Source organism: Hevea brasiliensis, chromosome 8, assembly GCF_030052815.1.
Source record: "Hevea brasiliensis isolate MT/VB/25A 57/8 chromosome 8, ASM3005281v1, whole genome shotgun sequence".
NCBI classification, from domain to species: domain Eukaryota; kingdom Viridiplantae; phylum Streptophyta; class Magnoliopsida; order Malpighiales; family Euphorbiaceae; genus Hevea; species Hevea brasiliensis.
Window position 1 is genome coordinate 1200963 of NC_079500.1, and position 25441 is coordinate 1226403.

General features: G+C 33.0%; 4 protein-coding genes across 5 annotated transcripts; 2 read left to right on the plus strand and 2 right to left on the minus strand.

Annotated features, from left to right (window-relative positions):
- Positions 1-2826: 2826 nt before the first annotated feature.
- LOC110649423 (SURP and G-patch domain-containing protein 1-like protein) lies at positions 2827-10323 on the minus strand. Of its 2 annotated transcripts, none has more exons than XM_058150901.1 (9): positions 10300-10323; positions 9381-9840; positions 8467-8593; positions 8229-8335; positions 5234-5392; positions 4349-4483; positions 4072-4254; positions 3157-3335; positions 2827-3033 (listed from the first exon to the last, which is right to left on the minus strand). In XM_058150901.1, exons 1-9 carry the CDS (start codon positions 10306-10308, stop codon positions 3007-3009), a joined length of 1386 nt encoding a protein of 461 aa, XP_058006884.1. In that variant the 5' UTR covers positions 10309-10323; the 3' UTR covers positions 2827-3006. The 2 variants fall into 2 exon arrangements, with proteins under 2 accessions (XP_058006884.1, XP_021659675.2); XM_021803983.2 differs by having other exon boundaries at positions 4349-4489.
- A 1268-nt stretch (positions 10324-11591) lies between these two features.
- LOC110649417 (uncharacterized) lies at positions 11592-14619 on the plus strand. The gene is made up of 7 exons (XM_021803976.2): positions 11592-11805; positions 11904-12004; positions 13111-13179; positions 13343-13401; positions 13821-13881; positions 13964-14017; positions 14231-14619. Exons 1-7 carry the CDS (start codon positions 11637-11639, stop codon positions 14507-14509), a joined length of 792 nt encoding a protein of 263 aa, XP_021659668.2. The 5' UTR covers positions 11592-11636; the 3' UTR covers positions 14510-14619.
- A 4195-nt stretch (positions 14620-18814) lies between these two features.
- Positions 18815-20309, plus strand: LOC110649425 (DNA damage-repair/toleration protein DRT100). Its single transcript, XM_021803986.2, has one exon. It carries the CDS (start codon positions 19012-19014, stop codon positions 20101-20103), a length of 1092 nt encoding a protein of 363 aa, XP_021659678.2. The 5' UTR covers positions 18815-19011; the 3' UTR covers positions 20104-20309.
- Positions 20310-21527: 1218 nt separating this feature from the next.
- Positions 21528-24246, minus strand: LOC110649422 (protein gamma response 1-like). The gene is made up of 2 exons (XM_021803981.2): positions 22790-24246; positions 21528-22405 (listed from the first exon to the last, which is right to left on the minus strand). Exons 1-2 carry the CDS (start codon positions 24006-24008, stop codon positions 22014-22016), a joined length of 1611 nt encoding a protein of 536 aa, XP_021659673.2. The 5' UTR covers positions 24009-24246; the 3' UTR covers positions 21528-22013.
- Positions 24247-25441: the final 1195 nt, after the last annotated feature.

The window sequence follows — 25441 nt, forward strand, 5'->3', positions numbered from 1 at the left end:
AAATAAAGAGCATTTTAGGATAATAAATTTCTTTTATTATTCTAGTGCTTACTGAGTACTTCCTTCTTTGTATTATTTTATGGAGAGATAATCACAATTTGATATTTGATAATTTGAACACACAATCATCAATGACAAATCTTGAAAGGTGATTATGAATCTTAAGTACATTTATTTATGATGAGGTGTAACCTAAAAGGTGTGTAAGAGAGTGTATAATGGATTCAAATAAGCTTTTTTAAGTGTTTTGATGGAAAAATGGTGGGCAAAGTTAATCCATGAGATCATAGACAACTGTAAAATTGGATTATACCCAATAGAATTTACTAATTTATAAGAGAAAAAAATTTAAAAAATTGAAGCACAGGCAACTCTTATCTTCAGGCAAGACCTTTGATTGGTGATTATTAGTTTGAGTTCATCTTTAGTGACTAGTGATTTGCTATATAATCTTAGATTGACAGGCTTACGTGAAACATGCCCCAAAAACATAATCAAAAACTAGATATGGAGGCACTTTTAAGATAATATATCTTAATTAGATTGATTTTGAACACAAATAAATCAGAAAAATCCCAACATCATCTTCCACTCCTGATTTTTTTTTTTTTCTTTTTCCTCTGAGAATAACTCTTTGCAAATGAAATTTGATGGTTAATTACGTGATTTAGTAAAAATCAGAAGGCATGTGCAAGAAGCATCAGGCAATGAAGTTTGCTATTAATGGATAGACAGGAATTCTTGGATACGTATGATTCTTTATCAATGGCTGTCTGTTTGGCTATGAATTGACCTTTGAAGGAAAAGAGGCTAATTACATGTCTGCCAATGGAGAACAAATACTTTCCTTTCCCACATTCTGGAAGATTACTCCCCTAATAATGACTTGTATCTATCACCTACTTCTTCTCCTTTCCGCTTTTATCATGTCTATCACAACTATATGTCCTCTCAGATATTCTTTTTCTTCTTAATATATATATATATATATATATATATATATATATATATATATATATATATATATGTATGTATGTATATTAAATTTATTGTACACTTCTATTTCTCTATTCATTTTTATATTATAATTCAAGAACTAAAATAGTAAGTGACTAGATAAGGAACTAAAAGTGTAAAAATTTAAAAATGAATTTTATAATTAACTCTCAGACTCTTTATTTCTTAGCGATGAGCGTAATTCAGTAATAACTATATCTATATTAATTCTAAAAATTTCAGATTCTAATTTTTTCACCCTTGTAAAAAAAAAAATATTCCCTCCCCTACATAAGTAATATATATATATATATATATATATATATATATATATATATATATATATATAAAATTTTTTTTTTAGAAAAAACTGCGTAAAAACAGTGCTTTCTGTGTTGCAAGTCTGAGAACAAGTAGAAGTAAGTCAAAGGAATCAGATTCTGTAATGGGAAAATGGGAGACTCAGAGGCAAGAAAATAAAGAGGACAAACTTTCAAGCTTCAAAGGTCTGATAAAGTTGCAGTGCTTCTGTGGAGGACACAAAGACACGTGAAAATAGATTCTGCCACGCATTTGCATGTGGGAGAACCTCTCAAGTATTATTGTATTGATTAAGAGCTAAATTTATAGTTTACATGATCTTAAAACACTGGAATTTCACAAGTGCCAGGATTCCTGTCATGTCTACCTGCATAATATATGCTGATAAGGATTCACTGCTTGGATTCTTATATATCCTTTCCTTGGATATCATAATTTACTACTGGAATATGATGCACCTTTTCTTGTCTAATGATGATGTATTGTTGAATATATGTATACATGCCCCTGAAACTTCTGGATTATTAACAAACAAGATCCTTTCAGGACATTTATTCCGCTGCATTGCCTTTAGAATTGCATATCATGGGTCAATTTTCACCTAGTCAGTAGTTATCGCCGTTTCGATTCTAGCCTATTTCGATTTAGTGATTTAAGGAGACTGCAATAGGAATGGTCGGGGATGAGAATCCCTCCTTCCGTCCTCGTCCAACAGAAGTTACGGGTCAAAGCGGAGCATTCCCATCGGAGTGCAAGGCGAGATGGGTTGTTCTGTAGAAAATTTTCTTTTTATTTTTAATTTTTTTATTTTAATTGATTAATATATAATATAAATTTATTTATTAAAAATAAAATATAATTAGAAATATAAGTTTTACGTATTATTTTAATAATATATTTATATTTTTTATTAAATTTATAATATTTAAATATATAAATATATAAAAATAAATTATTTTTAAATAAATAATAATAATATATTACTATGCAAAACGAGTTATGAGATTTTAATGCAGAGAAAAAGGCCTTTCCATTTCTGTTCCGCATAAATTGGGATCGAGGCCAAATCAAAGAAAATTGATTTGAGTTTGGAGCACGGCAGAAACTTTATGCGATCCCTAGACTGAAAGCGAACTATAGGATTGACAAACTTAGAATTCAACAAGAATCATATGGTACTGATTTTCATTATGCTAATAGTTCAGTTTTTTTCCTGAGGGTCTACTCTCTTGCTTGCTCTGTTTTTCGGCTTAGGAGACGAGTAGCTATAGAAAAGGCTTGATTGCTCTTTGTTATGAAGGAGAATTGACATGAGGACATCATTAAACCAGTGGTCCAATTATCAAATGCAAACTTCATATTCAAGACTGCACATTCAAGCCTAACATTTACCCTTTTGAAAATTTTCATAGCAGTTGGTATGCAAATTACTAGGCTAAGTGGAAGCTCAAGGGCTCATCAACAGGATCACCTCCTTGGCATCTCTGCTCCAATAAAATGAATTCCATATGAAAAACAAATGAATAATTTGTCATTGAACGCCAATTTCACAAATAGCATGCTCTAGACAACTTCATTCTGTCATAGACTACAGTTTAATATTCCTTGAAGAGTATAATACGTAGTTTCAATCCCAACTTACTTTTCCTAAGATAGGTCTTGACAAACAACTAGCTTGACTGAGGTTGCTCAGTAATATGCTTTTCGAGGGTTGTTCTGTAGATAAGAAACAAGAGACCACAATTAAACTTTGCAATTTTAAGGCAACTGTTATCAACAATTTACCAAAAGAATGGAAAATGAAAAGAACAAACTTTTAAGTAAAATAAGATATAATACCAGAGGATTTGGTCTGTAACGGTAACCAAGCATCATTCGCTTCTTATACTGTTCATATATATCGTCATCAGGAGCCACCTCCCCAGGTTGGTGAGCACCAACACCCAAATTGTCCTTCTTTACATTACCAGCCAATATGGGATCTGCAATGCCATTTCTGGAGCTCCCCAGACCCTCACCTGAAAGCCACAGCCCATTAACAGGTCTGTTTCTCACATAGCAAAACATTATGGAATTCTCTCACACAAATAGATAAGCCAAAGAAAGCTTTCAGAAGTATTACACTTGATGCAACAATAAAATTTCTGCCTAAATCAAGCTGCAAAAAAACAATTTGCTTCTCACATTATAGACAAAAACAAATGGCCCTCAAACCAAAAAATCCCAAATAAACAAATACATAGCACATTTTAAATTCTTTCATGGCAGAATGGCCATTCATACAGAATACAGTGACATTTTGGCTATCAAATTACCAGCATATTTTTCAGAGCATGCAAATATCTATACAAGCAGATTATAATTTGTCTAATAAGCATCTAAACCTCCTTTTAATCCTCTATTAGGCTCACACGAAATTATCTCAATAGTTACCTTCAATGCTTTAATTCAATTTCAATACAAAATAAGAAAAATCCTGAATGAAGAGCCAATACTTGCCAAATGTACAAGAGCATTGTACATTAGGAGTTACTTATATGGAACCAAAATCATAGCTAAGAAAATTAAATGTCCCAAGGTTCTGTGTAACAATTTTGTTTGCATGTGTAGCTGCAGAAACATATCTGCATAGGATGTGAACAAGTAGGCACACAAGTGGGGAAGGGAGGACAAGAGAGAGAGAGAGAGAGTAACATCCATACATATGAGAGAGAGAGAGAGAGAGAGAGAGAGAGAGAGAGTTGGAGAGAGAACCTTCTTTCCAACCCATTTTGGACAGCAATTTATGCCCAACATTATCAGCCTGGATTTTTGACCTATCTGCCGTTTCTCTAGAAGCTCGTTGTGCAGCTACATCATTACAGGCAGCCAAGAATTTCTCAAGCTCTTCTGGTGGAATGTAGTCACCCATGTGATGACCTCTTTTTGATGGAGCTCCTGTGCCCAAAAAATACATAAATATGTCCATTGTAAACATCATCATAGGAAGACCTGAGTTTTCCTGCCAACAAAACAAGAAGCATATGCTAACCTTGAAGGGAAGGAGGTGGGGGCATTTCATCCTTGGACTGTTTAGGCTGTCTCCTTTTCTCTTGTTGAGCAGCCTTTTTCATGTAGAATTCCATCATTGCTATGGGATCTGTACCTCCTGGAGCACTAGATTCACCTGCAGCTGCATTACAAAAAGTAAATAAAAAAACTAAGGAGTTGGACACAGATAACACATTTGATGATTAACACTATCCTACCATTAGATGAAAATCAACAAGCAAATAATTCAATAATCACTACATATAAGACCCATAGGGCAGTGACACTCACATAAAACTCTCAACAAGACAGCAAATCATTGTGTAAACACAATGTAGTCTACAAATATGAGACCTTCATAAAGAACCTCATTCCAATGGCAATACTAGCTACAGTACATGATAAATAGATCTTTTTAAACTACATTCAAAACTACAAGTTAGTTCAGATGGTCAAATGAAGTTTCTGGCTTGGCACAACCAAGAACAGATATTGATTTATAAGGTCCCCAGAATTATCCTCCATTATCAGAGTTTTGATTTCTTTCCATTTACTTGAGTAAAAAATGAGAAACAAAATCTCTGCATGACCCATTTCTTCGTAGGAACACAGAAAAGAATAAAGGAAAAAATTCACTCAAGAAACTAAAGTATCATAACACTGAAAGGTGGGCAGATATTATAAACAAGAGGATCTGAATGGACCCAAGACTGAAAGCAGCAGCACAGGTGCAGAACAACAGATTTTTATGATTTAAACCTCCTAGGATGTTAGTACATTACATTTCTATTGGAAAAGGAACAAAAATATAAGTTTTTTGTCCTTGGGAAAGCAATTAAACAAAACTCTCATGCAAACCCTATAAACAGATGCTATATGCTTTTACCAGTTCTTCCAGCTGAAGCTGTTTGTGCTGCAGTCATTGGACCCCCAGGCTCATCAGTGGCTTCATATAGAGCTGAGGCAGGAATTTGGTAATTTGATTGCTGCTGATGCAAACTTTGAAAACTACTTCTGGATTTAGAAGCTGACGTACTTGTAGCACCTATGCAGACAATTTTTAACATTCAAATTTAACTCTAAAGATGGAGAAAATTCAAAGGAAAGAACTTTAGAGAGGGCAACCCAAACCATGTATTTTCAGCATAAAATACTAAAACCAACTTTTCTCTGTCTCTGTCTGCTAAATAAATTTTATATTTTTACGAGAAGTGCGTAACATTTCAAAGACAAGCACATCAAATAACCCTTGATCCCAATCTACCCGAGGCCAGTTCAATGATCTTTTTACACTCCAGGCTGTTCCATTTAGGACCAAATTTTTTTCATGCACCGTTGAAATACACTTGCGCACTTTAAGATGTTAAGCATTCAGAAGCTGAGACAAAAATGTTCAGAGTATAAAGAAGAAAAAGAAAAAAGAAAAAGAAAACATATGTACACAACACACAGAATACTTGAAGTTTAAGACAATGACAGTCTAACCTCAACAGTTAATATTCAATAGAGAAGCACATAGAAAATCCTATGCTATGACTAAATAGTTAGTGAATGATATAAATAGCCCTTTGCATTGTAATTGATAGGAATCATCATCAAATCAACAATACAACAGTTATTTCCTCTCTCTAATTGTTCTCTCTCTCTCTCTCTCTTCTTCTTCTTCTTCTTCTTCTTCTAATTCTGGTGTTATGGTGTTCTGAGATTTTGCTATGTAACAAACTGGTATTAGAGCTGTTAGATCAATGGACAACATTTATGGCAGATTACTCTTCCCAAATACCAGGTTCCTTCTATTCTTCTCTCTTCCTCTCTTCTTTCTTCCAATTCTCCTTCTGCTTTGAGATCTTTGTCTTCTCTCTATTCTTCTTCTTCTTCTTTTTCTTCTTCTTCTTCTTCTTCCTCTATTTCTTCTTCCTTCTTCCCTAAAATTTCTTCCCTTTCTTCCCCTTATTTCTTCTTCCTTCTTTATTCTTCCTGTCAGTTCTTTTCTTTAAGGGACAAACCCTAAAGTTATGGTTTTGGTGGGAATTCGTATTTTCTTCAATTTCTTGAAATCTTCTTTCTTCCTCAAAATTTCCGCTTTCCGAGAATTAGATCTATGTTCTTTCTTGATTTCTTTGTTTCTTGAAATTCTTGAAACTCCATATCATACTGAAACCCCGTTCTTGAAGTTCTTGGGTTTTACTGCATTACTGTCTCAATAAAGACTAATCTATGGGGTCCATGGTGGTTAGTTCTGAGTTGTTTAGGGTTGCTGAATTGGAAGAAAGAATTACGGTTATGCAGGAGAATGTGGATGGGAAATTTAATTCAATAGAGGAAAGATTTAATGTGCTGAAAGGAAAGTTGGACCGATTTTCTGCTGATAACAATGCATTGAGGGAGGATTTAAGATCTTTCATGATTACATTCGTAAAGGAGAAAGAGAAGCTCCCTACCGTGGATAAATTGGATCGAGTCTCTGTTGACAACAATGCATTGAGGGAGCATTTGAGATCTTTTGTGAGTAAATTTGTAAGGGAAAAAGGCAAGGAGGTCTCTACTGAGGGTATTGGAGTTAGGGGAGCCGAAAGTAGTGGTTTGCTAATATTTCCAAAGGATCCGGCTAAGCCACAAATGAAAGATTAAAGCAATATTGATAATATTGCTACTGTTAAAGAATTTCTGAGTGCAGAATCCATAACCCTTGGAGCTGATGAAGACATGATAGATCAACAAGGAAAATTTAAGCAAAAAATAGAGAAAGAAACAGAGGAATTTCTTGAGGATGATTGTGGAATGTTCTCTGAAATCCAAGAAGCAATTTACATTGATTTTGGGATTAGAATTTTGAAGAAAGAAATTCAGAATTTCTTGAGCATTGTGTTGTGAAGGAAGTCCAAAATTTCCATCATGGCCTTTAGCATGTGTTAACCAACCAAAATGAGGTACTTGTTGCTGGAGTTCGAGAAATGGAGTGGGATGCTATCGAATTGCCTTTTTCAGCTCAGAAAATTTGCTCTTGTCACACGAAAATTTTGCTGGAAATTGCAATTTCTTGGTGCAATGGGGATGAATTGATCTTACCAACTCAAAAGGACCAAGATTACAAGTTCTATTCTTGTGTATTCTTAATTTCCAAGGAGGATAAATGGGAGAAATCAAGAAAGCTGAAGAAGAAATTAATCTTGAAGGGAGCTGCATTTGTAATTCTTAAAGAAGATGAATTTGAAAGATGGAGAAGGCAAAGAAAGAAAAGGAAATAAGAGGAAAGAAAGTACAATTTCATTATATTAGTTTTGAACATTACAATTCATCAGAGGACTTAAAATTGTAGCAGGAGGTTTATAATTGTAATATGTTTTTGCTGATTATAGTTCCTTTCTTCATTCTTGAGGACAAGAATGATTTCAAGAGGTGGGGAATGTTATAACTAAGTAGTTAGTGAATGATATAAATAGCCCTTTGCATTGTAATTGATAGGAATCATCATCAAATCAACAATACAACAGTTATTTCCCCTCTCTAATTGCTCTCTCTCTCTCTCTCTCTCTCTCTCTCTCTCTCTTTTCTTCTTCTTCTTCTTCTTCTTCTAATTCTGGTGTTCTGAGATTTTGCTATGTAACATCCTATCATACACACAAATATATAATAATAATAATAATAATAATAATAATAATAATAATAATAATAATAAAAGAAGCCAATTGAAAAAGGAAAAGAACAGCCCAAACAATTAAAAAAAAAAAAAGAGATTACAATTAATACACGCAAATAATAATACTCTAGAGGCTCATGAACCATAAAAAGCATATTTCCTCTATTTTCCATGAAAATGAACCAACTAAAACTGTGCATGGAATATAATAAAATAGAAAAACAGAGATCCAAGTACACACCACTAGGAGAGATTTCAGAATCCCTGGTCTGTGAAAGAGCCCTCTCCTCTTCAGCGAGCCGAAACTCATAGTATTTGTAGTCTGAACAAGTCATGTCAAATAAAAATCTGCAAAAAATACGAGACCACAAATAAACAAAATATGCAAGTTTCATGGGCACACTTCGAATCCACAGGGAAGTAGGCTCTGAGCTTTGAAAAAGATTAATGCAATGTTATTGATATCATACAGAACATACTTAAATGGTGTGTCTCCAGGGTTCTTCTGTCGTGTGATATGCTCAAATTGCCTTCCATTTTTGGCAACAAAACTTGCCAGTTTGTCTGCAACTTTCTTCACTGTAGGATCACTCGGTGAAGTTGGTGCTGCACATCACTTATAAAACTGATTAATATCGAGAGCATGAACAAGGGAATTCAAATTACTCTTGTAGCAGGCGTGCCACATATGCCAAATCTTTCATTGAACATCTCTTTCGACCAATGTTGATCACTACTTAAGGTATAAGCTGCATTCATCAGACAAGAAATATTCAAGAATGTTTTGTCCTCTTCATTTGCCCATTCAAGATGAGAATAGACATGTCCAGATGTTTCTTTGATCAGAATTACTTAATGAAGGGGACAATTTTTATTGGTTCAAAACTGATTAAAAAAGTTTTTTTTTTCTTTTGGCAAGAGATGCAGCCATCTAAAACAAGAGGACAATAGAAACTACTAAAATGGTTAAGACAAATAATCCAGCACCCCACCTACTTCTGGGAAAGGGATATTTAGGAAAAATCATTTGATTTGCTCTAATCATTTGCTTCACAGGTGACAAGAAGAGAAAAGATAATGAAAAGAATCATGAATGCAATAACAAAAACATCAGCATGCAATAATTCTGGACAAAATTATGCATTTCCAGCATGAGAAAAATGAATGCGTGCATTCTAACTAATTGTGGATGAAGAGATAGCACGAGTCATGTTAGATACCAACAAAAGAGAAGTTATCAAAACATCAAGATAAGTGCATAAATCAGAAGTAACTTTACTGATATGATATCCCTTAACTCAGGAAGTCAGACTAGCCAAAAGATCCAAAACAACCTTCAATTGCGACCACAACCAAAAGAGAAGGAAAAGGATATTTGTAAAGCAGTAATTACCAACATCCATTTGTTTTGATTTTTCAGAGGCATCCAGTTGATTCAACTTCTGTCTTTTCGCTGATGTGTCAACTGAAACATTCCCAGCATCTGCTTCATCTTCATCCTCCTCATCTTCACCCAACTTAACAGGAGGAGCCACAATTTTTGACTTCTGTTTCAAGCTGAATGCAAGTTTTCCACCTGAAGGAAGCTGAGGGGTCTTGCTTGCACTATTACCCTTAAATTGCATAGTTATTTTACCAGTAGAAGGTTTAGGAGTTGTTGTCCCAGAAACAATTGTTTTGGGTTTAGATTCCTTCTCTACAGCACCTTTAACCTTCTCTTGGTCCTTTCCCTTCTCTGGCTGAAGCTGTTTGAACCTCTCCATGAATGAACCATCATTAACAAAAAGACTAGAAGGTGCTTTTTTATCCATTTCCAAAGAGCCAAATATGCTCAAGCTGTCTACAGGAGGCCACTGTTCAAAAATAAGCTTTCAAGCTATTTAGACGTAAGTGTTAAAGTTTAGGACTGATCTTTATGACTATGAGCTTACGCATTTCTTAATACGACAGTGATCATAAACTCTACAGCACACAAATAATATATAAAATGAAAAGTAACCAACTATCTGCTAATGAACCACTACAAACATAGTTTCATCACCAACCAAACACCCAAATCGTAAATCAGAATAGCAACTCCTTCTGCAGCACAATAAAGATTCGAATTTCACTTGCTGTGAGAATATACTTATTTAAACCTCTAATGTTGCACAACTCAAAATCCATTGATTTTAAAGACAACAAAAAATCAAATTAAATTGAAAAAGGGACAGAAAGTAGAATGCTTGACTTGATAACTTCAAAAATATTCAAGCAGTCAGAAATGCAGAATATAAAATTAATCGTTCATAAGCCAAAACAATAATGCTTACTAATTTCATAAATGGAGGATTGCATTCCACTGCTAAAATACCTCTCTACCCTAAACAATAATAGCCCAATGAAAATTATTGCAATCACTCTCCAAATTCCTTTTGCCAGGAAAAATAATGTTTGAAGTACTCTTCAGATATTCTCCAATCAAGGCGGGGCTCAACGACAAAGACATCACCTTGTGCAATCCTCGCATAGCTATAAATAATTCCCAACTCTAGCTAACAAACCTCAATCTCTTTTCATTGGTTACACAATTTCAATCAATTCAAACCCTAAAATTTTGCACCTAACAGATATACATCAAAATAAAGAAAAAAAATTTCAACTTTGCAACACAAATAAAGACAGAAAAACCACAAATCTCATAAAATTAGAAATTCCGAAAGAAAGTACCTGTTGATGAAGTGAAAAGATGATCTAGACCGGTAATTCGTGGGTTTTTAATTATTGATCGCGAATATAACTGGGCTGGTTAGGGATTGAAAGAATAGAATGCTCTGACCTTATCATTTTACCGTCTCCGTGGAGGGGAGGGATAGAAGAAAGAGAATGCGTGCGGGCTTAGTAGAGCCAGCGGAGGTTACTTTGATATCGTGAAATTTGCAGTCTTGCCCTTTACGTTTCGGAAATTTTATGTTTGCCCCTAGTCCGTAGACCTGGCTACCGGTTTGGGCGGAGCCCCTGGTTCAGGGTTGAGAAAAGGAATGAACTGGAATCGGATTGGATGTCCCAAGTGATTACAATCAGTTCTGGTTCAAGACAGTTCAATTTCTAGGGAGTGTCTTGTTTCTATTTTCACATTTATCTAAATTTTTCTTAATATATCATTGTTTTACCAAAAATTAATTATTTATATTATTAAATTATTTTTAAAAATATTAAATTTTAATTTTTCAATGTTTATTAAACATGAACATAATAATAAATTAATAAATAAATTATTGTTTTAAAAAGGAAAATAATTTATAATTTTATACAAATAAAAAAATAAAGTAAGATTATATTTATAAGACAAAGAAAGTATAACATTTGAGAAAAGATAAAGTAGAAATATTATATTATAAAATAATTATAGGGAAATTTTCAAAAAATTACAACTTAATTTCTTCTCTAGTGATAATTATTTCATTTCCAATTTTTTTATGATAATTTAGGTAAAAACTTAAACAAGAATATTCTTATTCAAATATAGTGAGGGTTACAATGCAACAAACCAATGAAAAAGTAGTCCATCCTACAATTATAGAAATAAAAAGGAGCAAGTGGCAATAATACCAAACAACATCAATAGAAGAAGGAAGCCAACCCAAGTGCAACTCAGCAACGGATTTTAATGGAGTCGGGCTGTAGCTTAAGAACCCTAAACGCCATAAGCCCTTTACCCTTCCATTTCCGTTCAAGAACCCTTCTTTTGCGTCCCTTCTACTTATCCCAATTCAGGAAGAGGCATTTCCACTCGTTCCTTTCTTTCTCCCAACGCTTCTCTCCTCTCTGTTCTGTGTGTAATACTCCATCTTTGCTTCTGAATACGCACATATGTGTCTATGTATCTGTTTGATCTTTTTCTGGGTTGTTTACTAGTTTTTTCTTGCGTGTGTAGCTGAAAGAGGAAATGGGAATTCTTTGCCCAGTGGAGTGGGCGAGGCTGTTAGTGAAGTCCCACGAAATAAGCTTCTTCAAGTGGTATTAGTTTCTCCCCAGGTACCATGCATAGTTTAAGCTTCAAAAGATTCAAAACTTAGTGTTTAAATTTCAAATTCAGCATTGGTTGTGTTTGAATTGTGTAAGTTTATTGGTTTTGATGCTTGACTTGGATTTTTATCGTTTAAGTTGATTGCTTGAAGCTTGCTTCTTTCATTTTTAATGTGAATTTAATATTTTCTATTGCAATAGCTTCCTTACAATTGGATAATTTTCATTGAATTAGGAAAAAATGGAGAAAAAAATTAGAGCCTTTATGTTCTGTGTTTAGTGGATCTAACGTGTGGACTTTTGGAGCCAATTGATTATTGATCTAAGATTGATGCTACAATGATTTCAGAATACTATCATTTTACCAAAAGGCATACATGTTAAAGCCTGTGTATTTGTATCATTACAATGTTAAAGTTGTTTATTTGACAGAAATGACATGGATGTTAGACCATTTTATATACACTGTAGTATGATCGAGATTCTGCTGTCGAAAACAACTATTGCAAATATGATATGCTGAATGTAGCATTTAGAAGTTCCTGTTACATATATGCTTGAAGTGAATGTCTATCCTGGCAAGAATGAGGAAAAAAAAAAAGAAATCAGCTGAGGAAAATGCTCATGTTTCTACTAATAAAGTGTGTTTAAGTCTATCTTTAGTCTAATGTGCATCACAAAGTAGGTAACATTAATTCTTCCTGCTCTGCAACATAGAAGTTTGGTTGGTTAAATAAAATCCCAGCATATCGTTTGCTATTTGTTTCTTTAGTATGAACCACTCCTCTCTCTCTTACCAGTTTGTAGGAAGTTACTTGCAATGATTGTTTGGGTATTGTGTAGTAAATTTGCATTGATTATTTTCTAGATATCTTGTATCTGTGCTGAAAATGTAGGGTAACGTAAACTATTGTAAATTAAATCACTCGTGGATAAATGAAATAGTTGTGCATGATATTGCCAATTGTAAATGCTATGCCCTTTATGCACATCATTTTCTTGAATCCTGGAATTTGGTGGCCATAAATATATGCATGTTACATGTTTTTAGGGCCTGCAGACTACCTCAATATGTCAAACTTTATTCTGAGAAATATTTATTTTATCCTTGGCAGATTCCAGGAAACACAGGTTGCATTGCCAGAACATGTGCAGCATCAGCTGTTGGACTACACTTAGTTGGGGTGAATATTGCCGACTGACAATTAGTTCCTTTTTTTTCCTTTAATTTATTTATCAATAAGTTTGTATTAGCAGAAAGATAAATAATTTTCCTCTATCCTTGAACTTCATCGCTGTATTTGGTATTATTTTTTGCCTTTTGACTTGCATCTCTTCCTCTTTCAGCCCTTGGGATTCCAAGTTGACAATACAAAACTAAAGCGCGCTGGACTAGATTACTGGCCGTATCCTTGTATATCTTCTATATGAGATCCTTTCCATTGGATTTCCACTCACAGTTTTTTGTTCTGCTATAAATAGATACGTGCCTGGGTTTTAAAGAACATGCTGCTTAATATCATAATCAATGACGCAAAGACATTAGTCTTTCTTTTTTTTTAATTAAATATTTAAAAGTTTAAGTGATAGCATATTCTGCTTCCTTCAATACATGGACAAAGAAAATACTGTTTTTCTTTTTCTGTTGTGGTTCGTGAAACCTTTTGTTTTTGAGATGCCTACCTCTAATGCTTTATACAAAACCCACATATTAGCCTGTTTACGACGTCTCCTCTAGCATTATTATGGTTCGTTATCTGATATTCAACTCCTATTACAATTATCGTTATATAGCTTATTGCCTGTCTTAAATTAACTGTTTTAGATATGTGGTTGTAAAAGTTCATGACTCCTGGGCTGAGTTTCGGGAATACTTCAGGCAACAGGTTATTCCTCAAAACTGATAATGGTATTTTAGAGCATGACTATCTTCCTTTGATTTAATATGCCTTATATCCTTCGATGCAGCAAGGTGAAAAGCGTTTGTTAGCATTTACTAAAAGAGGAACAACAACTCATTCAGTATGTTCGCCATCTTTTTTAATCACTTTCTGGCATTAGAGATTCCATCGTTATTAATTTGTTTGTTTTGGTACTTACCAATGAATCTCATTGCATCAAAATCTGTGATACTCCTAAATGATTTTATAGTTTACACTCTCTCGATATGGCAACCTAGCAAATTAACCAGCATACATTAAACATGCCACAACTCGTGTCTGATGGAACTTGCTGGAATTCTCCTATAGAAAAGGCGATTACCTCATTTTTGGCTCAGAAACGAGCGGCTTACCACCTGAAGCTTTACTGGACTGTAAAAGCGAAACCATTGGCGGTGGAACCATTCGGATTCCAATGGTTGAAACATATGTTAGATGTCTGAATCTCTCTGTGAGTGTTGGAATTGCTTTGTATGAAGCTTCAAGACAGCTAAACTATGAGCAGCTTAAATTCCCTTCCGAAACTTGGTTGAATAACGATCAATCATTTACTACTGAGGATATATTTGCTTGATTCTACTGTGTCATTATTTTCTTCCCAAATCTGTAATTGCAGGAATAGAAATTTTGGATTGAGAATAGATGCATCATTTGTTATGCTGTAATTTCAATTTCAATTTCAATTTCAATCCTTTGAAGAGATTATAATACAATTAATTATTATTTAAAAAAAATAAAGGACTTGCAGTTACAGAAGTTGACCATATCACGTGATAGGCTTTGAATGATGTTCTAATCAAGACAACACAGCCCCATGTTCTTCCATGATATTTCCAGCTTTATGTCCCTAAAATCTGTCAGTTTAATTGTGCAATTCATTGGTTTAGATCTTTGCCACGTGGCTGATTATTAATATCCTTAATCTCTGCCTTAATCAAACAAAGATTTGGTTTTGCAAATATGCTCTACCATTAGATTAGCTACTGAGCCGGTTCTATTATCAAAAATAGGGTTCAGCAGAGTTTGTTTCGATTTTCATTTTGATTCAATTTTAGTTCAATTTTAATTGATTCGATTTGAGTTAATTTAATTAAATTTTTTTTCTTTTAAAAATGCACATTTAAACCAACTCAACTCTGATTTAATTGAAATTAAACTTACAAAATTTAAATCGATTTGATTTTAATCCAATTTTGAATTCATACTGAACCGTGGTCCATGGCAGAGTCTATCTACCATCTTAACTGTAATCATGAGAATTGTGTGCTAGCAATGTGCATCTCTCTCAAAAGCAAATGTCAATATGTATGAAATTATACCAAGGAATCTCAGAAATTAAATCAGCAACCTCACATAAAAACCAAATAAAGCCTTTTTCACGGAACCTTTTCAGTAGATAATAAACAATATTGAATTTTTATTTATTATTTTGAAATTTCTTAAAGGGGTACGGGAGAATATTGAATCTTTGAGAATATTGAATACCGAGCTGATTCTGGTTTGAACTGGTTTAGAGTTGCCAATTCATAGCTCACCAAAAAGGTGAACTTGAATTGGTCTATAACCTCCCATAAGGTTTTGGTTTCAGTTCCATTGAGTCCGATTCAAATTCAATTGTCAAATTTTTTTAAATAAAAAAATTTGATTTAATCTAGAATTGAACTAAAGGATTTCAGTTCAATTTCAATCTAATTCATTCAAGATTCAAGTCAAACACGAATTTAATCAGTTTCGATCCGATTTAAACTAATTTGATTTTGATTTTGAATCTGCCAATGGCTGGGTCTACTTAAACCCATTAAAGATGAGTAGCTTCCACCCAAGTGTGGATATAGATGTGCAGTGAAACTGAAAAAGTGGGCATATCTATACATATAAATATGTATGTGTTCTCTTTTTGCTTTTATCACATGACTCTCATGCAAGTGGCTTATGGTGGGTCCATTTATATACCTTGTTAGGGGTGGTACCCTTTACTAGTCATGCAGTTGGTCCAGTTGGCCTGATTCATAAAGTTTCAGTTCAGTGGTTTTGTAATACTTAGACAAATCCCACATCGGCAAAACACGAGAGAGACGCTGGGTTTATAAGTTGGCGGTTTGTAACCCCTAGCGACTCGTTTTAAAATCGTGAGGGCTTCTGCCCAGAGCGGACAATATCACTAGTGGGCTTGGCCATTACCGCTCCGCATGCAACCTTAGGCGATGGTGGGGCAAACCTCAGCGATGACGCTGAGTCCCATAAGGGGCCAAAATACAAGAGAGATGCTGGAATTTGCTTAAGGTGTTACAGGTTTAAGGGAATTAAAATTAAATTACAAATTTTTTTAATTATGGTTTGATTTTAAAATAAACATTTGTTCTTGAAAAGGCCAAAATTGGCTGCATGATTTTATGAATTAGATCAGAATGATGATGAATTGCTTATTTTAAAAGGAGGATTAGGTAAGACACATGTATATGTTCCCTACTTAATAATCTCATTTATACTTCTTCATCCTGTCTCCCTGCATGGTCCCTCACTTCCCTCTTCTTTTATCTTCATTAATGCTCATTTTGCCTTGGAAAATCTTCAACAAGCTGTAATTTCCAGTATTTTTTCTGAAATGAGAAATGATAATACAAAGGCAAGCCAGTATGGTAGACATGGGCCTGCCACTCACTTGCATTAATTAGATTTTGCTGGTGGGGTTGAAGTCAATTAGGTATTATTTCATTTCATTTCATTCAATAGAATTCACATAGCAATAAGTTGGAAGAATTATCAAAATTGAAAACATTTATAAAGCAATACTAAAATATTTATAATTTTAATTTTTTTATTAACCAATAAATTTTAATGTCCATCATATTATTATTAAAATTTTTTTTTTTATCTTAGTAAAATTTATAATTGTAACTTGACTCTAACCGGTAGTAACAAGAATAATTAGGATGAAGAAATCTTTTTTTCCTCTCAAGTAGTAATTGAGTAGCACTGATTATGTTGTGGTATACCAAGAAGATTTTGTTTTATTTGCTTTTAGGCTTTACCATAAGTGAAACTTTGGAAAAGAGGAACCTTTTCAATCATTAAGACTAAGATTTTATTTTTGAAATCATGAAGGGATCTCATTGCTAGATATTACTTTCAATGTCAGTCCTTTACATAGTTAGGTTTTATTTGTTTGATGGAAAATAATTTAATTATAAAAAAATATAAAAGTATACTTTTTATAAAAAAAAATTTTTGTTATTTAATTATAATATTAAATTAATGATATATATTTATTTTATATTTATATAATTGTGTTTACATTTTAATAAAATTATCAAAATTTAGAAAATAAAAAATATTTTTTTCTTTTAAAAAATAGAAGTTATTTTTCTTAAAAATAATTTAATTTTTCCTTTATTAGAAAAATATTTTCTGTTAATTAATTTTTCTAAATGTCCTACACTTCATAAAATACAGAAATATTTTTTAAAAAATATTTTTCATGAAATAAAGAATTCTAATCTACAAATATGAATGGTCAATTTCTATTTTCTTTTTTTGTTTTATTTTAGTTATAATTGAAGATTGAAGAGAGGTTGTACAATAGGTCCCTTCCAATCTTTTTAACCTTTCTTTGGAGATTGAGAGAACTTTAAAGGATTTTGCAAAAAAAATATATAGTTTATTATTTTTTAGGTGCTGCTACATAAAGTTCGAGCTTATATAAAAATGAGCTCATCAATCAACCGCTCAATTAAATATTTAAATATAAATTTGTATATTCTATATACACACTTTAATTAATTATGCACTTATCTCAATATAAATATTTAATTTAACTAAATTCATTCTCCTATAGACTTGAGTTTATACTATACTATTATTTGCCATAATAATAAAGCTCACAAAATATACTATTCAAATTATATTTATAAACTTTTCAAATCTAATTATAATTCAAGTAAAAAAATATAATTACATTTAAGCTACATTATAATAAATTAAATATTTTTATTGACTAATATTTTTTATAATTATTTTTTAAAATTTAATGACTTAAAATTTGAATTTAAAACTTAATTATTGTTGTGTTGTTTTTTAATCCCACCTCATGAATCAATGAAAGACCAAAGCAAGACCTAAATTCAAAATCTTCAACTTCTTATACAAATCCATAATTTCTTTTTCTCATCTCAACCCATCTCACATTATTCAATAATTAAACTAATATTATATAAAATAATACATATTCATTAAAAATTTTACATTGAAAAAATATGAAATAAAAAGATAATATATAAATGGTTAGATCGTAATATTAAATTGACTAATCAATTTAATGATAAAATAATTTAATCACTTATATAAGTCTAATTTAAAAATAATTAATATATAATTTATTTAATACTATATGTGAATTTAATAATATTTCTCATAAAATAATTATTTTATAAAAATTATTAAATTAACATTAAATAATATCACTGTATATAAATATAAGTATATATAATATTTCTTATAAATAATATAATAAAATATTATTTTAAATTCATAATATTTTTATTATTAAAAGCAAATTATTCAATTTATTATTATTAATTTAATATAATATTTGATATATCAATTTATAAAAATATTATATTAATTTATATATACTTTTAAAGTATATTTATTATATTTTTATTAATTTAATATATTTTCTGTGACATAATTATTTTATAAAAATCTATGAGATAAAATATTAAACTTTGTAAAATTTATTTTTTGTTTCAAAGTAATTTTATAAAAAAAACAGAGAAAACATATGCACATGTGCACCTAATTACCTGTAAACTGTCACATTATGCAGCCATAGCAAGGGCTGATTGGTCCAAAACTTTGTATATTAGAAGCCCCATCTCCCACCACCCCTCCACCCATCTCTCTCTCTCTGCCCATAAACCCATCACTCCATTACTCCATTGCAGAGTACAGACATCCTCCTCTCAGACACACCTCGTCATTCTAGTTCAGAGAAAACCACTTCTTACTACCTCTGTAAGAATAGAAACAGACCACAATATACATATTTTTTCCCATTATACTTAGGAAAGGAGAAACATGGATGTGTTGTTTCTTTCACTCTGTCTCCTTCTCGCCATTTTCTCCACCGTCAGCTCCTGCCCGGCTTCCGACTTGCAGGCCTTATTAGCCTTCAAATCCTCATTAAACGAGCCTTACTTGGGCATCTTCAATACATGGACAGGCACCGACTGCTCCAAGTGGTATGGCATCAGCTGTGACCCAACCACCGGCCGAGTCGCTGACATTAACCTGCGCGGTGAATCCGAAGACCCCATCTTCGAGAAGACTGGCCGATCCGGTTACATGACCGGTTTCATCAACCCTTCAATATGCAAGCTCGATAGTCTCACTACTTTAACCATAGCAGACTGGAAAGGTATTTCCGGGCAGATCCCGGAATGTGTAGTTTCTTTGAAGTCTCTTCGAATTCTTGATCTTGTCGGGAATAAAATTTCCGGTGGGATCCCGACGGAGATTGGAAACCTGCAGAGACTCACCGTGTTAAATCTTGCCGACAATGAGATATCTGGAGCGATTCCAGCTTCCTTAACCAAGATGGGGAGTCTCAAGCATTTGGATTTAAGCAACAACCAAGTGTCCGGTGAGCTGCCAGCTGATTTCGGTAGCTTGAAAATGCTGAGTCGGGCCTTACTGAGCAGAAACCAACTCACTGGGTCAATTCCCAACTCCATAGCCAAGATGAATCGCCTTGCAGACTTGGATTTGTCCAGGAACCGGATATCCGGCTGGCTACCTTCCTGGTTAGGCAACATGCTGGTTCTCTCTACCCTTAACTTGGATAGCAACATGATATCAGGCGAAATACCATCATCTTTATTGAGCTGTACCGGTTTGGGAATTTTGAATCTGAGCCGAAACTCTATAGAGGGGAAAATACCCAATGTTTTCGGGGCGAAATCTTATTTCATGGCCCTTGATCTATCATACAACAATTTGAAGGGCCCGATACCCGGTTCATTATCGTCCGCAAAGTATATCGGGCATTTGGATTTGAGCCACAACCATCTATGTGGGCCCATTCCAGTGGGTTCACCGTTCGATCGGCTTGAAGGGTCTTCGTTTTCCAACAATGATTGTCTTTGTGGAAACCCATTGAGGACATGCTAATGAGCATCGATCGGCCGATGGGCCTTAAAAGTGGTGGGGTTTCGTTTCGGCCGAAATGTGGGGTTGATTATTGTGTCTGAAGTGTTATTATTAAGGTGAAAGTGAGTGATGTTGTGGGGTTTGTAGATTTGATTAATGTTAATGTGATGTAATATTTAAGAGTTAATTACAAGTTGAAATGGACAAAGATAAGGCAGTTGCATGCATGTGGAAAAACAGCATAAGCTTTTGTCACATACTGTGAGATAAGAAGATAATGTAGCACATGCTTGCATAACGCATGGGCATTGTTGAAATAATTGTAAAATAATACATTAAAAAAAAATAAATATTATTTCATGCCAAAATATGCCGTGATAAAGAACGCTTTGAAATAATGAAGTCATTGCAAGAGGGTAAGGATTCCAAGCACTTTCTTGTGATAAAAGGCTTTGGATCGAAAAGAATAAAAGGAAGACAGAATGCACGTGATAAACAGTGCTGCTAGGATCATAAAGAGATTCGACAATTTTTTAGATTGCTTCGTTTCTTTAAATGCGTAGTTAAAGCTATAAAGGTTATGGCTATTTGGAAAGAATTCCAAAACTTAGGCTGCAATTAGTTAAGAGGGTTGCCCTTCACTGACACCCACATGACCCCATTAATTTTCTATTTTTGCCCTGCATTGGCCGTCTGTCTCTGCATTGCGAAATAGGCAAAAGCCAGACTAGTCCACATTCCTGAAAACCAGAATAGAAAAACTAATGGACATTTAACTTCAAATATAATTGCTCTCCGTCAAATTTTCAATAGACCTCTACTAAGATTCCAAGTAACTTCTTGAAAGCTTTATTTCAAATTCAGTATGGCAACCTAAAGCACTATCATGTTGGAATTTTATGTTCTTTTCACTTGAAACAAATCCAAATTCACGTTCATTTCAGATCCAGACGTATCCAAATGGACCATTGTCATTCTCTTATATCAACATTCACAAACTATAATGAAAATCAATGCATAAATGTAGGTAATAATAGTCCCATATCATTGAAACAAGGCACACGAAGCACCAGCAGGAGTCCGATAATGCCCCCTATCAATGACAAGGAATGAAGGGCACTGTGATTAATCCACCATTCTCCCGTCTAATATTTTGCAGTTTTATTCCTCCTATATATGCAGTTTTATTCCTCCTATCAATGACAAGGTGCAGATTTTAACGTATCCTGGTTTTGCTACCCTAACAATTTTGACCTAACAACTCCAGGTTATGTCAGTGGACACTGGCCTAGGCCAAAACAACAGCAAAATAAAGAGGATCTGATACTAGCAGCTTAACTTATATAGGAATCACTTATCACGATATATTAGCAAAGCAAAATTAACATGAAATAAGCTAAAAGCATAATAGAGACAACTGCAAATTAACATTTGAATTTGACGGCAAAGTAGTTTCAGGAGGTCAAAGAAAATAAAGGTACCACTGTATTTTTCAAGGTAAAAATTCAGACAATAAAATTAACAATGTAAGAGGGGATATAAAATAAAACTTAAGACCTCAAAATCTCATAATTGAATTATCAAAGTCAGCTATAGTTCAGTAAAGAAGTTCCAGGGTGGAGAAAATCACATTTTAGATTCAAATCCAATATTCAAAAACCTTCAGGAGTCAAGGGGGAATGTACTTATACCTATGGCTGGAAACACCATTATGATGCTCACAGCGGAAATTCTGCTTATTACCATTAGCATCCTTGCCGCCATTAGGAAGAACTGCATCATAGAATTTCTTGAACTGCTTAATTCTTTCAAATTATCCCACTCAGCTTTCTTTCTAACTGGTTCAACCTACTTGAATCCTTTTTGGCAAGCCATTGGAAGTGGCATCTGCTGCTTTTCAGGGCCTGGATCAACATTCATAACCTGTTTTTTCATCTTCTGATCTGTATGGATGCATATCTTTCCGAACTGGGGATTTGCAGATCGGGTCTTTCCTTTATGGTTTCATTCCAGCTCTTTCTGAGGTTCTTAAGGGGGGTATCAAGGAAATCATAATAGGGGTCAGGCCCTTCTCTGCACTGACAATACCTAGTAGTATCTACCCAACGTGATGCAGACCACTTTGTACCAACGACTGCAGCAGATTTTGCAGTAGGAGGGCATTTTGGTGCAAAACAACTGGAAGTAGGAGAATGGAAGCTTGGCTTTGGAATTGATTTGACTGCTTTACCATCCTTCAACCAATTACTGATGTAATTTTCGTTCTTCATTTTTTCAATCTCACGAGCAGCTGTAGTAGTATCTGCATGTATGCTCCCAAAATCTAGAATTCCGAAGGAAGTTTGTTTAGATTTTAGAATCAAGGACAGAAAAGATGTGATTTATTCCATCAAACAGGAAGACAATTAGGATTTCGGTTGTGTTTTAATGTAGTTTCTAAATTAATTATAGAGCCTAATCATGAGTTCAGAAAAATCCAGGACAAACTCATACAAATCAGATTTCAATTCATCAATAGACAATTGATCAATTTGTATTTGCCTCCTAGATCATGATTACTAGCAAATCATCACTGATTTTAATCATTTAATTCATCTCCTTTTTAGGATGTGAAGTTTGGGTTTGCGAACACATGCCTCTAAAATTTTCCAATTTCTATTCCTCTCCCTTTATAAATGCATAGAATAAAAGACCAAAAATATCTTACCAGGTGAAGTTTTTGGGATTTGCTGATGCGTTAATGAGCCACTTTCATCTTCGAATTTGATTTGAGAAAGCATAATCTCCTTAATAAGGCCAGTATTTGCACAGACAAATGTGTACTGAGAATTCAACCTTTTGTACGCATCCAAGACATTGCTTGCCTTCTTCTTCTCAGCCAGTAACTGAGAGTCTTTCAATTCAATTTGCTGAAGCAACTTTTCATATGAACACTTCCCTTCAGTGAACTTGCTGTTCCTTCCGAGATTTTCCTTGAGCTCGTTGATCTTCTCCTCTAAAGCATTTACTTTCTCCAGAAGAAGTTTTTTATCCTTCTCAGAGTCCTCCAACAGTAGTTTTTGCTTCAATATTTCCAATTTATTCACTTCAATCTGCTGAAGCAGTTGCGCTAGTGATACCCTTCCATCCTCAAATTCTTCTGTCTTTTTCAAGAGCTTCTTTTGGAGTTCACTAAGTTCCTCTTCAAAACATTCCAATTTTTTCTTCTCCTTTTCAAGCTCAGTCGACAACTGATCATTATCTGATAAGTGTGACAATAGGGAGTTGATCCATTTGAGTAAATCTTCAGTTAACTCATTTTTTACCGCTTCCATTAAAGTCTTTCGTCTAAGGTCATCTTCGAGAACCTCAACCTTTTTCTCCAAGCTCTTCACTGTGGCAATCAGCCCATTTGTCTTTTCTTCATGCTCTTTCAGTTCTTTTCCCTTATCTGATATGGATTTCTTTTGAAGCAATTGATGTAATCTATTACGCAATTCCACCTCACCAACTTCCTTGGACTTCTTCCTAACCTCCTCTTCTAGTTCATCAATTCTAACTTGCTGGCTTCTTCTTTCTCTTAAAACTAGTGACTTTGTCTGCTCATTCAGCTCCTCCAAAGACTTTTCTTTCTCAAGCATCAGACACTGGTTTTCTTCAAGGACTTGTTGCTTTTCAAGTTGAAGTCTTTCAATCTGGAGCAGAAGATTTCTCTCCTTCTCTTTCCATGAATCTTCTGCTTCTTTTTTAGCCTCCTGCAAGCTTTTAGATTTCATTTGGAAATTAGAGTAGAGCCGACTGCAAAATATACACTCTATCTCAGAAATTGTGTCCTTCGCTTCCTGAATTGTTTCAACAAGTGTATCACTAAGCCTGGAGACATACTCTTCATCATCATTCTCTGCTGGATACCCTGGTTTCGGTGAGTATTGAAAGCTCCCTCCCATTTCTGCAATTAACAAGATAATAACAGCCAATTAAGATCTACTAACACATCCAAATTTTCCCATTTTCAAGAACTGAAAGAGTTAAAGAACCTAATAATTTCAATGGTGAAATCGAGTATTGGGGTATTATGATAAGATCTTAAGCACGTATTAAACTAAGAAATCGAATGGGAGTAATATAAAGCAATTTTAAAAAAGGAAATATATTAAAAAATAAAACCAACACGATTAAAATCAACCAACAATATGAGAGTGTGTTTGATTTAAATTTGAATGCAATGGATAATTGATAAACATCCAAATTATAACTGTTCAGGATAAGTATTTGATTTAGCCATTAAATATAATTGATAATTGATAACTATTTAATAAAACTCAAAAAAGAAAAAGTATTAGGGTTGTTGAGAAGCGTATCAGTAGATTTTTATCTACTCTAAAATAGGAGTCGATTAAGGATTGATATATATTTATTGATTTTTTTTAATCCTCTAACATCATCTTCTTCTATCATATCTTTATCATATCTTCTGTTGATTTTTTTTTTAATTTTTTTATCTTCTTACTTTTGTCTCAAATTATCTTTGTTCTTGAATTTCTATCATTTGTCACGCCCATAATTTTAAAATTATTAATATGATCTTCCGACTTCTTTATAGATTATTAATTTTTTTAAATAAATATTTTTTTATTATTGTTTCAGATTTAAATATTATATATTTTAAGCAAATTTATATACTATACTACTTTAAGTTATTTAATTTTTATTTATATATTTCAATAGCCTATATCTATATTATATATAAATATATGAAGACATACATTAGTTTTATCCAAATTGCCCCTCATTTTTAAAATTAGTTACAATTATATTTTATTATTGAAATTAATTTTGAAGTTTGTATAAATTTAAAATTTTTAATTTTAGAGTTTGTATAAAATTAAAAGTCTTAATCTTACTTATATTTAATCCTATTTGTATTTAACTTTAATTAGATATAAAATTTTCTAAGAAGTAATTAACTAAAATAAGAAATTAAAAATTAAAAAATATTATTAACCTATCTATTAATTGTAATTATATTTTTGTTATTAAATTTAATTTTAAGTTTGTGTAAATTTAAAATTCTTAATTTTATAGTTCATATAAATTTAAAATTCTTAATACTATTTATATTTAACTTCAATTAAATATAAAATTTTATAAAAAATAATTAACTAAAATGTGAAACTAATAAATAAAAAATACTATTTGTCTCTGTATTATTTATAAAAAAAATAAAAAATATATATATTTATAGCAATAAATAAATAATTCATCGTCAATAATGCATATTAAAGACAATAACATGCAAATTCATATAAATTTATCACTAATATTATTTAGTGACGAAACATGCGTCACTATAATTTTAGTAACCAGTGCCTTCAAAACA